This window comes from Grammomys surdaster, unplaced genomic scaffold, assembly GCF_004785775.1.
Source record: "Grammomys surdaster isolate TR1022 unplaced genomic scaffold, NIH_TR_1.0 125876, whole genome shotgun sequence".
In the NCBI taxonomy this organism is placed as follows: domain Eukaryota; kingdom Metazoa; phylum Chordata; class Mammalia; order Rodentia; family Muridae; genus Grammomys; species Grammomys surdaster.
In genome coordinates, this window is record NW_021620701.1 from 26,113 (window position 1) to 41,888 (window position 15,776).

A 15,776-nucleotide genomic window follows, 5' to 3' on the forward strand; every position below is an offset into this window, starting at 1 on the left:
TCTCTCTCTCTCTCTCTCTCTCTCTCTCTCTCTCTCTCTCTCTCTCTGTGTGTGTGTGTGTGTGTGTGTTGTGATGGTGTACAGCATGTTAGGCAAGCATTGTATCACTGAGCCAACTCCCAAATTCTGGAAATTGAGTTTTAAATACTATCTTTTCTAAAGGAACACTTCGAATGGGGAAGTCAAAGATAAGTCTAGAACATTGTTTTAATTTTACAAAGGCTTGTAAACACTTTCTGCCAGGCCACCAAAGTAGAGACTTTGATCATGTGATCTACAGAATGTCATGCTAAGGATGAATAAGGGAAAGCTGTCAGAGTAGTGGACCATGAGTTACAAGGAAGGTGGCTCTCCTCAGATTGGATCATTGGGGTGGTAGTTGAGGATGGGATGGCAAGGTATAGGGCTGAAAGCATTGGGCAGTTAGAATGAACTGTCATGGAGGCCTCAGTGTACAAGGCAAAATGGAGATGGAGAGGCAGCTTGGAGTGAAGAGACAGGTTGAGGGAGGATGGAGGAAGCAGCAGCAGAGAGCAGCAGGGAGCAGCTGTATGCTGACTCCTTCTCCTGCCCTTGGAGAGGACAGTGATGAGGAGGGTCTGTGCTAGGTGGGGAATACAGACTGTGTAAGTCATTGGCTCTCATGATGGAACAACTCCTGAGGATGGCTCTCTTGTGTCTCTCACAGCCCAGGCTCTGGGTTCTCTCAGGAACCTGGAGGAACTACTCCTTCCCACTGGGGATGGGATTCACCAAGTGGCTAAACTGATTATCCAGCAGTGCCTGCAGCTTCCATGTCTCCGAGTTCTCGCCTTTCACTATGTCTTGGATGATGACAGTGTGATTGAAATTGGTGAGTTTCAGTGTATCTGGTACATATGCTCCACTATGTTCATAGCAGCCTTATTTATAATAGCCAGAAGCTGGAAAGAACCCAGATGTCCTTCAACAGAGGAATGAATACAAAAAAATGTGGTACATTTACACAATTACACAGCTATTAAAAAATGAATTCATGAAATTCTTAGGTAAATGGATGGAACTAGAAAATATCCTGAGTGAGGTAACCTAGTCACAAAAGAACACACATGGTATTCATCCACTGATAATTGGATATTAGCACAGAAGCTTAAAATACCCAAGATTCAACTCACAGACCACATGAAGCTCATGAAGAAGGAAGACCAAGTGTGGGTGCTTCGGTCCTTCTTAGAAGGAGTAACAAAATACTCCAGGGAGCAAATATAGAGACAAAGTGTGGGACAGAAACTGAAGGAGGGGGCCTCTGGAGACCATTCCACCTGGGTATCCATCCCATGTGCAGTCACCAAAGGTAGACACTGATGTGGATGCCAGGAAGTACATGATGACAGGAGCCTGATATAGCTGTGTCCTTAGAGGTCTGACAGAGTCTGACACTGAGAAGCAGATGCTCACAGCTAACCATTAAACTGATCAAGGGATTCCCAATGGAACAGTTAAAGAGAAGACTGAAGGAGTTGAAAGGATTTGCAGCCCCATGAGGAGAGCAACAATACCAACCAACCAGAGCTCCCCGGGTCTAAACCACAAGCCTGGAAGCACATAGGGAGGGGCCCATGGCTCCATCTGTATATGTAGGGGAGGATGGCCTTGTTGACATAGATGGGAAAGGTGATCCTTGGTCCCATGAAGGTTGGATGCCAGTGTGGGGGAAATCGAGGATGAGGAGGTGGGAGTGGGGGTAGGTTGGGGCACATCTTCATAGAAGCAGGAGGAGGGATGGAATAGGGGTTTCCTGGGAATGAGGGGTAATGGGGTAAAGGGATAACATCTGAAATGTAAATAAAATATCCAACAAAAATAAGTTTTAAACAATTGGCGAGTTTCCCTCAGAGAATAGGGCTCCCTTGTGTGGAAGCAGTGGCGTCATTGGAACTGCCTGCTGCAAGCTTCTAGAGCCTGGAAAGGCTTCCAAAGTCTTCCTCAATTCCATCACCACCTGCTTCGTCTCCTGTTCTTCTGCAGATGTAGTTTCATCCTGGTCTGACTGGGAGGGTCAAAAGTGCCTTTTTTTTTCAATGAGGATGTGTGTGTGTGTGTGTGTGTGTGTGTGTGTGTGTGTGTGAGAGAGAGAGAGAGAGAGAGAGAGAGAGAGAGAGAGAGAGCAAGAGAGCATAATTCAACAAGAATACAGTTGTCAAACACAATGTTGTTGGTTCTCTTGGTTCTCTTCTACAAGTGGATTCTGTGGATCAAACTCTCGTTCTCAGGCTTGTCCAGAATTTGCCCTGACAGCTTACCCATGGTCAATGTTTCAATTTTACAGCCAGGCAACTGCACTTACACACAGTATAGCATCAGATAACAATATAACGTGATGTGGAGAATCACGAAAACCAGGGGACAACAGGCTATGGTTGGAGAGAGCTGAGGTGTTCTCTGGTTCTTCCAGAAGAATATTCATTCAGGTATTGAGGAATACCTCCTGACTATCACAGAACATTCCGATTCAGGACATATCCAACACAATTTCATGGGGTCTCTGTGTTTACACTCAAGCTGCAACATGATTCTGGGTGAAATCTTTTCTAACCTTCCCCATAGTTGGGAAACGTGGTTAAATAATGAAAAACAAAACTCTACTAGATCTTCACCTCAAAGGCACCATGAGTCTGGCTCCATTTCCTTCAGAGCTGTATTCTCAGTAATGAGCAAGTCCCTTCTGAGCTATAGTTGGAAGGCTCTGTAGTAGCCAGTGAGAAGACCAGCTTTTAGGACTGTCACCTTCCCTTCTCTGTAGCTGCCCAGTGGCCAACGATGAACTGGGTTCACCTGAAAGAAGTGAAAAAGAGACAGAGGAGCAAGAGAAACATGAAGCCAAGACAAATTTTTCAGATCAAGTCTCAAAGTTTAATATTCAGCACTTGCATATATAGGGGAAGCCCAGGGAACCCATCCTTTGTTTCAGCTGGATTATGTCACAAGCTCAGCAGGCACTCTATTCTTCAAAGTTCCTGTAGGAAGTTGTACAAGCAGCCAGGATAACTCCACCTAGGTCCTATTGTGGCAAGGTCTATTGTGGTAAAACAAGGTCTTTCCAGCCTGCTCAAGGCTGGGGGAGGGTACAATCCACAGAAGCACACATACAATGTACACATACAGCACACACACACACACACACAAAATAAATGAATGCATGTAATAAAAAAAATCTCTAAAGAAAATATTGTGAGCCAGGGCAGTGGTGGCGCACGCCTTTAGTTCCAGCACTTGGGAGGCAGAAGCAGGCGGATTTCTGAGTTCAGCACTTGGGAGGCAGAGGCAGGCGGATTTCTGAGTTCAAGGCCAGCCTGGTCTACAGGGTGAGTTCCAGGACAGCCAGGACTACACAGAGAAACCCTGTCTCGAAAAACCAAAAAAAAAAAAAAAAGAAAGAAAGAAAGAAAATATTCACTACCTTGAATTTTTTTGAGTCAAAATAAATCAACACACACATAAACAAAGCCCCACACATAAGTCAAAGTCCCCTAAGGTCGGCAGCTATATCTAGTGACATAACTCACTTCTAATACAAAGGCGGTCCCTTCTACACCCGGAGCTCAGTCCTGTGACTCCACAGAAAGCAACCGGCAACACATAACTCTCATCACAAGGTCCTATTGCCCCACTGTCCCTCAGTGTCCGTGTACTTTGCCAGATAAAGTAACAAACCTGGGATTTGAACCCAGGCAGTCTGGACACAGACAGCCCACATGCCCCATGACCTCCTTTTCTTTCTTGACAGGGTCTCATATAGTCTAGGCTAGCCTGAAACTCACTAGGTAGTCAAGGCTGGCTTTGAATCAATCCACCTTCGCCTACTTCTCAAGTGCTGGGAATAGAGCTGTGAGCTAGTACATCCAATGGATTGATTGATTGATTGATTCATTCATTCATCCATTCATTTTGAGGCAGGGTCTCCTGTAGCCCAGGCTGGCTTCAGATTTTCTCATTAGCCAAAGCTGGTCTTGAACTCCTGATTCGATTGCCTTAATATTCTGAGTTCTGGGATTAAAGTCGCCTCACCCTGTCCCCATCACCTCTTAATAAATAAAAGATCCTCCCAGCCTGAAGTAGTGTTTCATGCCTGAAATCCCAAAATTTGGAAGGCTGAGGCAGGAGGATTGACAATTCAAGGCTAGCTTGGGCTACAGATGGAGAAGACCAGATGTTTAAACAAAATGGCCTGAGGGTACAATCCCCCCTTTTTAGTTTTTAAAAGATGAACAGTACCAGTAGCTGAATGGGGGTACAAGGTTTCCTTGTTTTCCATAAGCCCATCTAGGGTAGAGTGACCAGGCATCCATGTCTGGTTTAGATTGGTGTCTATATTGCTCCTTCTTACACATCAAGGAGAACAAATAGCATTATTGATGCATGTCTCTGTCTTAGGTCGATAGGAGCTCAAGAACACTCTTACCTGTCTCTGATTACCAGCCTTCTTTTTTTTTTTAAGATTTATTTATTCATTTTATTTATTTGAGTACGCTGTAGCTATCTTCATACACACCAGAAGAGAGAGAGCATCAGACCCCATTACAGATGGTTGTGAGCCACCATGTGGTTTCTGGGAATTGAATTGATGACCTTGGAAGAGCATTCAGTGCTCTAAACCACTGAGCCATCTCTCCAGCCCTGTTGCCAGCCTTGTATAGCATGCACACTCTTTCCCACCAGACCAAAGGCACAAAGGACATATGAATATGCTCTCAATGTACTTTTTCATAGCGATGGATAACTGCTATGGTGAATACATGGGCTTGCTGAGAGTGATCCTGTATGAAGGCAACCAATCTGTTTAAGATACAAGGTCCAAAAGTTAAAAGCAACACGATTATAATTAATGGTCCAAGCAGTGTAGAAATTGAAGTTGTAAGCAGGAATGTCCCAGGTATCTAATCTTGCTGTTAATTGGCAAGGATCAAACACAATGCCTGGCCACCTGGTATATGGGTGGTGGCTTTGAATACTGACAAAAAACATTTGCTCTTCAGTAAGAGTGGAGACTACACTCCAAGTTAACTCAGCTGGCTGTTAGGGATTCTGAGCTGTCTTCATCATTAGTATCATTATCATTAGGCTCAGAATCCTTGTCTACTTGACAGGCCAATCTTTCAGGCAGCCATCGAGCTCCCTTTTCTTTTTGTGAAAAAACACAGACAGAACCTCGACCCTAAATTAAAACAGAGTTGAGACCATTCAGTGTGTTAGTTAAGGGGTCTCTGCATTTAGCCATGGCATATGAGCTGGAAGTGACTGGATGTCAGTAGCGATCTGCTACAGACTGACATTTAGCATCAGTTTGCAAAAAATTTAAAACAAATAAGACAAAAGCAAATCTGCTTTCAGTGACCTTGGAGGGTACCTCCCCCTCTTTTGTTTTTAAAAGCCAATTTTTCAGAGTTCCTTGCAAAGCCAGGTCAGAACTAGTAGCTGCTCCTCCCACATTCAAGAGAGTTATGAAAGTATTATTTTAAAGTTCCACAGTATCTGTTTCACAATACCTTGTCCTTGAGGATTAAAAGGAGTCCTAGTAATATGGGTAATATTAAAATGTCAACAGAGAGTCTGAAATGCATCCCTGCAATAGCCAGTTCCATTATCTGTTTTAATCTAATTTGGAATGACCAGCATAGAGAAACAATATAGGCAATGACTAATTATACTTTTAGGTGCTTTTCTTATTAAAGCAGTTGCAACCAAGTCACATGTATATATTTTAATTTTCAAAAATCAGAAATAAGTAACATCCATTTGCCATAATTGATTATGTATAATAATCAATAATCAAGGATTAACACCATTATGAAAAAATTGAGGACATTGAGAACAAGTTTTTACAATTGACATGTAAATTCTCTAGAAATAGCAAATTGTTGTCTCAAGCTATTACTATTTTGGTTATAAAAGAATGAGATTGTATGGACAATTGTTCCTATGTAAGGCCTATAATCTGCCTAGTATACAAATCTGCTGTCACATTGCCCTGGGGTCCAGGCAATCTAGTATGAACTCTTAAAACATCCTATAAAGTTAAGGGAACAGCACATGTTTCTTAAATTAAGCTGTATTTGTATAAATTGCTGTAACATTTGAGAATTAGCAGTATCTAAAAAAGGAACACTTTCAAGCAATGGCAAACCATGAGCTATGTATTGGTTATAACTATAGAAATTAAAAGCTTGATTTTTTTTAACACTTCAAAAAAGTGGCTATAGCATGTAATTCAATCTTGTGTGCTGAAGTTGGGGAAAACTCAAGAAAATGAACATGTGAATCAATTACATATACTGCCTCCCCATTAGATGAGCTGTTTATAAATGCAGTAAACACATTTTCTATGGACTAAATGTGTAAATTTACAGGAAATACAAAAGCATGCATAGAGGAAAATTCTAACAACTTGTCTTTTGGATAATGATTATCAAATTTGCCTAAAAAGTTTTCCATGCAATAGGCCAAATATCAATATTCTGCAATAACCAATTTAGTTGCTGTTTGAAATAAGGAATAAACATTTCATCTGAAATACTTTCATGATTCTATCCTACAGTTCTGTATTACCACAGCAACAGCTTCATAATAGGATGTTCAAACTTTACTTGGAGATGAAGAAGGATGAATCCACATTAATGGTCCCTTTTCCTAAAGAACTACTGTGGGACAGCCAACAATTGATTAGTCTGTATAATGTATCTGTTGTTGGCTAACAGCATTATGTACTTTCTGCAAAGCTATTTGTCCCTCATTGATTAATTGTCCAGGGGAATTAGGATTTGCATTCCCCTTGAGAATATCAAGCAGTGTTTTAAGTTCTTTTGTGGCAAGCTTAAGGTGAAGTTTTAGCCACTTAATATCTCCTAAAACTTTTGAAAATTATGACAAGTAAACTATTTCCCTTTTTTGCATATCCACATGCAAGCCAGAAGAGGGCACTAGATCCCATTACAGATGGTTGTGAGCCATCATGTGGTTGCTGGGAATTGAAGTGCTCTTAACTGCTGAGCCATCGCTCTAGATTCAACTATCTTTTCTTATTGGAATTTTCTGTGCTACAATCTGCTTAGGATATAACTAAGGTCCTAAATATTGAAAAAGGTATTGCCTTTGAACCGTTCCTAGAGTGACAAGCACTCCCCAAAATTTTAAAGTTTGTTGTATGTGATCAAAGGCTTTCAGTAAAAGTTTTTCAGAGGGATCAGCTAATAAAATATCCATAAGATGAATGATATACACTGAAGGATTCAAAGTCTTAACCTTTTGTATTGAAGCAGAAATAAATTTTTTACATAATAAAAGGCTATTAGCCATTCCCTGTGGCAAAAGTTTCCAGTGATATCACTTCATAGGTTCTTTAAAATTACAAGCAGACACACTAAATACAAACCTCCCACAGTCACCAGGATGCAAAGGAACAGTATAAAAACAATACTCCAAATCCATAATAATTCTATATGCGTTTCCTGGAGTGGCAGCTGGAGTAGGCAAGCCAGGCCGTAATCATCTCATAAGTTCCTGGTTTAATTAACCTTCCATAAATCTTAAGTTTGAACTTTGTTTTAGGTTAATGGAATAACCAGTCTCTTGGAGGTGAGCGAATAGATCAGCTCCAGTGTCTATTAATCCTTCAAAACTTTTTTCCTTCAATTATTAATTTAAGGTTAGATCTCTTATTAGTAATAGACTGAACCCAGTACACATCAGAGGAACCAATGCTACCTTGTCCTCTCTTACTCTTTGAGCAATTCTTTTGTTTGCAGGCACATTTATAATGCCATGGAGGGAAGCAGCCATACTTTTAATTTCTCCCATAAAATCATTATCTGTAATACCTGGATAGATCTGTAATCCTTTTCTAATAATGCTACTTTGACTTAGAAGTAATCCCCACGTCCCTGGAGGCAAGGGCCCCAAAACTCCCATAGGCAGCATCTGAATTCCCATTTTGGGGGTCGGTATTGTGTAGGTGGTGGAACTGAGGTCCAGTCCTGCCCTTCCTGGAGTTGCTCTGATAAGTTCAGAAATATATTCACCTGGCTTGACAACAGCTTCATAGCCTCATAAGCAGCTGTCTGTGGATTTCTGAAGGCCTGAGGCTGGCCCCTCTGCTTGTTTCCCAACAAGGGATGGCCCCGATTATCTGTTTTAGATTTACATTTTCTGGCCCAATGATTACCCTTCTTGCACAGAGGACAAATTCCTGGGTCATGACCTGATTGTATACTTGTGCCTCTGTTCCTGGGAAAATACTTTTTAAAATGACCCAGACATCCACATTTAAAACATCCTTCATTCCCTTATCTTTGTAAATCCATTGCTTGTACAGTGGTTCCTTGTAAGGCAGCAGCCATAGCCAGACCATGATTGTATGAGGGTCCAATTTCTGCACAAAGACAAATGTATCCAGATAAGTCTGTAAGCCAATAGAGTAACAAAAGGAACTCCTGGCTGATGGTTTCCAAAAATTCTACCAGCTGCTTTTAGCAGCTTATCCACAAATTCCTGAAATGATTCATGAGTGCTTTGTTGGATACCAGATACATTTCCACTAAGATCCCCTTTATTCGATAATTGATTCCAAGCATGGCAGGCAGCCATTGCAACATGTGCATACTTTCCTGCAGGTAGCCCAATCTGATTAGCATTGACTTCATATTGAACATCTCCTAGAAACATGTTAATATCCCAGTCTGCATTACCTGCCTGAGCATTCATCATGGCGGTTCCTTTACTTGCTTCACGCCATTCAGAACTCCAAAGTAAGTAATCTCCTCCTGACAAAGTAGCCTGATATATAGTTTTCCAATCTTAGGAGGTTAAATTTTCTTCTATCGCTGTATCCAATAAAGCTTGTGTAAAAGGGGAAGCAGGCCTGTACTGTGTGTGCTACAGCTGTTTTTAACTCTTTTATTACCTTTGCAACCGCCTCCACCTGCTTGATCCTCTTCTAAACTACAGTCATGGGTGAGTCAAAAATCCTGAGCCCGGAATTGAACTGCAAACTGCAGCCAATGGAACACTGGCAGTTTAACTATATTTTTAAGTTTCTTTTGCAATACTAGAGCATACTCACAACCTTGGAAGACAAAACCCAGTTTTTAAAAATTCATTCTCTTTAAAAATCAATATCAAGAGCATTACTTTCATGTTACAAATCTTGGGTGTCAATTCCTGCACATGAATGTACAATTGTGTACAGCAGCCTCCAATACCTCACCAAAGAGACACTGCCCCAAATCCTATCTTTTATAAGTCTAGTTTCTGAATGACTCTAACCCTGAGTTACCAGTTTTAAGCTAACTTTCTGTTACCAATGTTAGAAACTTTAATCATACTCAATAATTTATATGCCAATAATCTATATATAGCCAAGACATACAGAACAATATTTATACTTTTAAAACCAGTCAGAAACTAAAACAAAGTGGCTACACATATATATATTTAACAGACATCTAGTGCCAGTTTATTTTGATACTATATAAAAAATAAACAAACCCACATTAAAAACATTTAATTTCCTCTAAAAATTTTAATCAATGTATAACTTTAATTTTTTTCAAACCTTTTTAAAAATGAGGATTCTTAAAGGCTTTAACCTTCCTTTTAGCCTCCACACACCAGAGGTAATGGAAAGGAAAGGTTATAGGGGAAGTGGACCTGTATAAGATATAGTTCTTTGGAGCAACTCCCATCTGCGTTGTCAGGAAACCAGCAGTTTAGTTTACAGGAGTCAGCAGTGGCAGGTTGATAAGAGTCAGGATAGCAAACACAAATCAGCAGCGGTGGCACTACCTAGCAGAGACAGCCAGGCCTCAGCCCTAGCACAAGTCAACCGGAGGTACCATGGCCAACAGGAACACCAGGAAAAGTTCTTGCCTGTGCCTCTCAAGCTTTGCACAGATAGCTCTATAAGCAAGCCTAGTTCAGCCTCCATCACTGTCTGTTGAGTCCTATTTATACTCCCTCCTAACATCAGGTGTCCTCCACGGGTCTTTGCCTCAGCATGTGCCTTGCTTCAGCAAATTGAGTCTGTCTCAGCTGACAGATCTCTGCCAATCAGCCCGCAGAAGCAGCAAAAAGCTGTAGCACACCACCACAGGTTTTTTGGTGTTGGAATCCCAGCAAATACAGCTCAACTATGCAATGTAAGGTGGACCAACACATGCACGTTGTCAGCAAAGAAGAATCCTTCATCACAAGTCCTTTCACATGCTTGTTTTGGCAGAACATACCTGTGTCTGTTTCAGCCAAATCTTCCTTTATGTGTCTTCCTCAGTCTTTCACCTGTGTCTGCTCCCAGGAAAACACCATTCAACACAACTAATTTTCCAAAGAACTTTACGTTTCCACTTCATCAATGCTATTGAAAATTACATATACATTAGAAAAAGAGTTTTGTTCCCAATATCCAACAACCATTATATGAAATAACCACAATGTAACTGGTAAAAAAATATTATATACATCTTGAAAATTTCAGTTTAACTAGTTTTCTTTAAATACAAAAATGTAAAGATTGGCTTCAAATTCATTTTTAGCAACATAAAATATATGAGCTTTATTATATAAAAAATAGACATGACCTAAAAGTTATTTATCTAAATTATTTTTAAATGTATGTAAAGTTGCAAAGTACCATGATTTTTCACCAAAGATACGTGATATACTATGCAATGATAGGATAAAACAAATGTCTGTTCACTTTTGTCCATTTTAAAGTCACTGTATTGAATGATACTTCATGAAATCGATGGTTGTGCATCTAGGGAATTTCCCAATGGAGCTCTCTTCTACTGGTGTGTATATTTTAATTTGTCTCATGTGGGCATCTCTTCCATTCTGGTGATTGGCTAGAACAGCAATCTGTATCATGAATGTGTGAGTTGGCTTCTTATGATTGTCAGTTAAAGGAACATGAATCCAGCCACTTGGTTGTACCAATTCAAGTTGTTTCAAGTGCATGGGATCCTTCCTGGCTCAGAGTTCTTTTTCTTTCAAAATATTGGATGTAACCTAGATTTCTTGAAGGTTGTGAAAATTATTTTCTACTCTGACTGAGATTTTGCTTGGAGTATAGCTTTCATCAGATTTGTAGTCTACATAAATATACATTGTCTTCACTGTTGTTTTCCTTCTGAATTAGATGTTCACTAAATGAGGCTGAGAGCCATCAGATTGCCAGTAAGTTTCTAGATTGTCATCTCATAATTGATCCACTCCAAACCCTGGTTTGCATGAAGAGAGTGACTAAACAGCCTGAGACCCAACTTTCCTGACTGTTGCTGTCCGGTCCAACTGCTTAGGATCAGCACCCGGTGGTGTCTTGTTCTGTGTGGTCATTTTTAAATTATTCTGGTTCACCACAGTTCCAGTTCTCAGGGCCCCTGCCACTCCCACTGCTGCTAAGTGGTTCTAAGTTCCCTCAGTTAATTGGCGTTGCAGCACAATGACGTCACAGCGTCATCCCACCTTTTATATATTTAAATCAAACAAAATTTTCTTACTTTTTCTAAATGAAATTTCAAGAGAAAAGTACCTTGTCACTTGCTGAACCCAGTAAACACTTTCACAGAGAGTTTTCTAGGAAAAATAACCATCAGCTTTCTTACCATAGAAGCCAAAAAGCCGCTGGCCCCTTTAAGAGCAGCGTATGCAGACAACCAGCTCCCAGAAAGGCTTCTGCAGCTGAGCTCGACTCCTAGCTACAGGTGCAGGATAACTTATCAGTTTCTGGTGTGCAAATTAAGACTCCCTTTTAATCAAGTTAAATCAAACCAAGGAGTGGATAGCCTGCAGATAAAGTTTGAACAATTTTTTCTTTTGAACATGAAACACAGAACAACAATCATTCAAACAATGAAACGAATACACAGACTTAACATAAAACAATCAGTTTTTTTTTTTTAAAGATTTATTTATTTTATGTATATGAGTACACCATTGCTCTCTTCAGACACACCAGAAGAAGGCATCAGATCCCATTGCAGATGGTTGTGAGCCACCATGTGGTTGCTGGGAATTGAACTCAGGACCTCTGGAAGAGCAGTCAGTGCTCTTAACCGCTGAGCCATCTCTTCAGCCCATTCAATCAGTTTTGACAGACATAAACAGGTTGGCATCCCAAAGACAGACAATAGACAGAGAGGGAAAACAGATCCATTTTCCTTCTCTTGCTAATGCATCCCAGACAGGGGACAACTGCTTTCCTGAAACCCTTTCTCTTTCTCATATTTAAGGTCTAGCTAGTCATCTCCTTCTCTAGGAGGTGCAGCAGCAGGTACTGATAATGACTCCTCAGAGCCCTGCTTTCTTAACTTCCTCAATTCCTCCTAACCCTGCTCCCTTCACCTGAGGCAGCTCTTAGGATGCAGAAGAAAGCCTATCTATGATTCCCCCAGAATCATAGATATTTTGCTGTCACCCCTAGGTGAGGTTGGCATCAGGTTAACACCTATTCAACCTAGCTGTATCCACTTAATGCATCTGCAATGACAGCCTCCAAAAGGTAAACTAGAACTAGCATCAATGCTGTTTGTTTCTTACCACCTGCAGGATACTCTTCTTCTTCCATTTTCTGTGGAGCTCCACCCAAGGTGCCACCCATAGCCACCCAGGGGCCAAGGATGAACTGGGTTCTCCTGAAAGGGAGGCTGGAAGTGAAAAAGAGACAGGGGGCAAGAGAAACATGGAGTCAAGACAAAGTTTTCTGGTCAAAGCTCAAAGTTTAATATTCAGCACTTGCATATATAGGGGAAGCCCAGTGAACCCATCCTTTGTTTCAGCTGGATTATGTCACAAGGCAAGCTCAGCAGGCACTCTATTCTTCAAAGTTCCTGTAGGAAGTTGTATATGCAGCCAGGATAACTCCACCTAGGTCCTATTGTGGCAAGGTCTATTGTGGTAAAACAAAATCTTTTCAGCCTGTTCAAGGTTGGGGGAGAGGACACTTCCCTGCATAAAGGGAAAGAGAGTTGACATAATTTCTCAGTCCCATATACTGTTTCCTGGTCCATAGCTGTGCTTTGCCTTGACATATGCCCTCCTATGAGACAGAAAAGAAGCCCACTTTCCAAAGACAGCAACAGTTCTCTGTGCTTGACTTCCTGGTATCTGCTTCCCCCTTTCATTTGTTCAAGTGGTTTTCTATCAGACAGCTCTTTGGTCCTTTCAAAGTTTGATCTCTAAAACATCGTGTAGAGAACATCCCACTTACATTGTTGGGGTTTGGGAGTAGTTCCAATAACTTGTGAGCATTATTGTTGTCCTCAAGATTCTGTTTTCATAATTCTTTTGTTTTCCAGCCAGGGTGGCAGCCAGAGGAGGTTTCCAGAAACTCGAGAACTTAGATCTTTCCATGAATCACAAGATTACCGAGGAAGGATACAGAAATTTCTTTCAAGCCCTAGACAATCTGCCAAACTTGAAAGAGCTGAACATCTGCAGGCATATCCCAGAATGCATTCAAGTTCAGGCCACCACTGTCAAGGCTCTGGGTCAGTGTGTATCCCGACTGCCCAGCCTCACCAGGCTGCATATGCTCAGTTGGCTCCTGGATGAAGAAGACATTAAAGTGATTAATGATGTGAAGGAAAGACACCCTCAGTCAAAACGCTTGCTTATCTTCTGGAAATGGATAGTCCCATTCTCTCCCATTGTACTGGAGTAAAGGATGTAGCTGAAGGCTACTGACAGTTCTGAATACCTGATTTCCTAAAACACCTTAGTTTAGCTGGGCATGGTGGTATACACCTGTAGTTTAGGCATTTAGATTACTGAGGTACAAGAATCAAGAAGTTCAGACCAGATCCTGTTTCACAGCTAAAGAAATAATTAGCCATCCTATTAAAGAATATTTATTAACTGTGTAGATTGCTAATATTTAAAAAGCCTGCATGCCCACCATTGAATTTAGGAGGTATATTGAATAGTACCTTGGCAGTCCTTATATGGTCCTCCTGTCTAAAGACTAGAGCTTCAGCTTTTGTTCATATAGACAACCATTCATTGTCAAGGTCAACAGGAAGGGTCTGGGAAAAGAAGATTGATCTATATAGAAGCCACAACAGGGAAGCAGTGTTTGATAGATGCTGGGGTAGTGCAAGAGGATCAGCCAAACAGCTTTAGAATTCATTGAACTCAGCCCCTCAGTTAGCACAATCACATGGGTGTGCCTCAGAGAGTCACACCCATGACTGTCATAGAGTTTATGCTGTCATAGAGTTTTGCTCTGTTTGCTGCCCTCACACTGCATCCCTCATAATCTATGAGTTGTAAGAAAAATCTAAGGGGGCATCACTGTTGGAAAGAACTTAGCAATGTAGATTGTTAGAAATGACCATCAGTCTTAGGAAGAATTTCGGGAAGAAGATTGTTTGTAAAGTTAGTTAAAATGTTTTTGTTAATGGCTGTGATGTTGAAAATCTTATAAAGCAAATTGAAGTTCAGAAAAGCACACTTTTGATTATTAATCAAGGGATGTGTTCAAGGTCAGGGAACAAGAACAATGTTAGGTCACCTAGCACTGGCTGATGTGACTTTGTTGCTGAAGCTGGGATGATGATCCAGGTGATAATTAATTTCTTGTACCCATTTTGCCTTCAGCTTCCTGATATGATTTAATAAAAAATTGCTTGTGAGTAGAGAATTCAAAGTAGAAGTGTCTGATTGTTTTTTATATAAAGGTTTAGATTTATGATTCTTTTAAGATTTTATGAGATTACTTTTAAAGATAAATATTAAAATAATCTATTCTCTCTATGTAACCACAAATTGTAGCCTGGCTGAGAATATTACCCTGCTTGCTTATGTTTTGTTAATCGATAGCAAGTTGCTTAGTTGGTAATGCATGTGGGCTCTTGGGAATAATTGTTCTTTCATTTGTAATATGTAAAATGTTTATTCATGTGATGTTATTGGAAAACATGTTTTTTCTTATATACAGTCATTGTAATAATTCACAAGAAAAATAGAATGTAGTCACCTTGTAATTTCGATACTGCTTGAAAGAATTGGGGGGATATATAAGTTGTGGGAGAAAAAAATAAAGATGTTGCTTGCTCATGCGAGACCAGATCTTTTGGGTTCCACCTTCATTTTAGAGAACCCGACCTAAAGTTAAACTCAAGTTAACTAACAGGCTGGTACTTAGCAACACTTTCCAGGTTACCTCACAACAAAAATCTGTTCCTAACACCAGTTTCCAGGCTACCCCCCAACAAGACTTGTGTCTAGCACTAGTTTCCACGTTATTCCCCAACAAATCTGTACCCCCAAGTTACAAACCCACCCTTGGCAGTTCACTTCCTAACAACCACCAATCAGGAGGAAAGCAAAAGTTAAGTTTATGGTTTGTTTTCCAGCACCAGCCAATTATGTTAAAGGTCACAATGTCCACCAAATCAGATGTGTACCAGGCTAGATACCACTTCTTGCCTCTATAAATGTTTTCCTGAAACTGTGCTGGAGGCTCCACCTTCCCATCCTGCTGTGTCAGTGCTGGTAGGGATCAGAACCTAGAACTTATAATAAAGAGACCCTAATGAGATTACACCAAAATCAGCTCCTTGATGGTCTTTTGAGGTTCACAAATGTTTCCTGGCACAACAGAATGTGTGTGTGTGTGTGTGTGTGTGTGCATGTGTGTGTACTTGTTGGAGCTTGTTGAAGCTTGAATCATCAACCCAGTGTGTGTATGTGTGTTTGTGTGTGTGTTTATGTATGTGTATATATTTGTGAACTTGTTGGAGCTTGTT

At 40.7% G+C, this 15,776-nt stretch overlaps 1 protein-coding gene and 1 pseudogene across 1 annotated transcript in view; one reads left to right on the top strand and one right to left on the bottom strand.

Annotated features, from left to right (window-relative positions):
* Nucleotides 1–15,096, top strand: part of LOC114641075 (baculoviral IAP repeat-containing protein 1a) — a gene marked incomplete at its 5' end in the record, with an annotated part of 41,205 nt that extends 26,109 nt beyond the window's left edge. The window contains 2 exons of the mRNA XM_028790200.1: nucleotides 689–853; nucleotides 13,326–15,096. Of these exons, the coding sequence (XP_028646033.1) occupies nucleotides 689–853; nucleotides 13,326–13,690 (530 nt within the window). The remainder of the gene's footprint in view (nucleotides 1–688; nucleotides 854–13,325) is intronic.
* On the bottom strand, nucleotides 10,744–11,364 carry LOC114641078 (annotated as a pseudogene).
* Nucleotides 15,097–15,776: the final 680 nt, after the last annotated feature.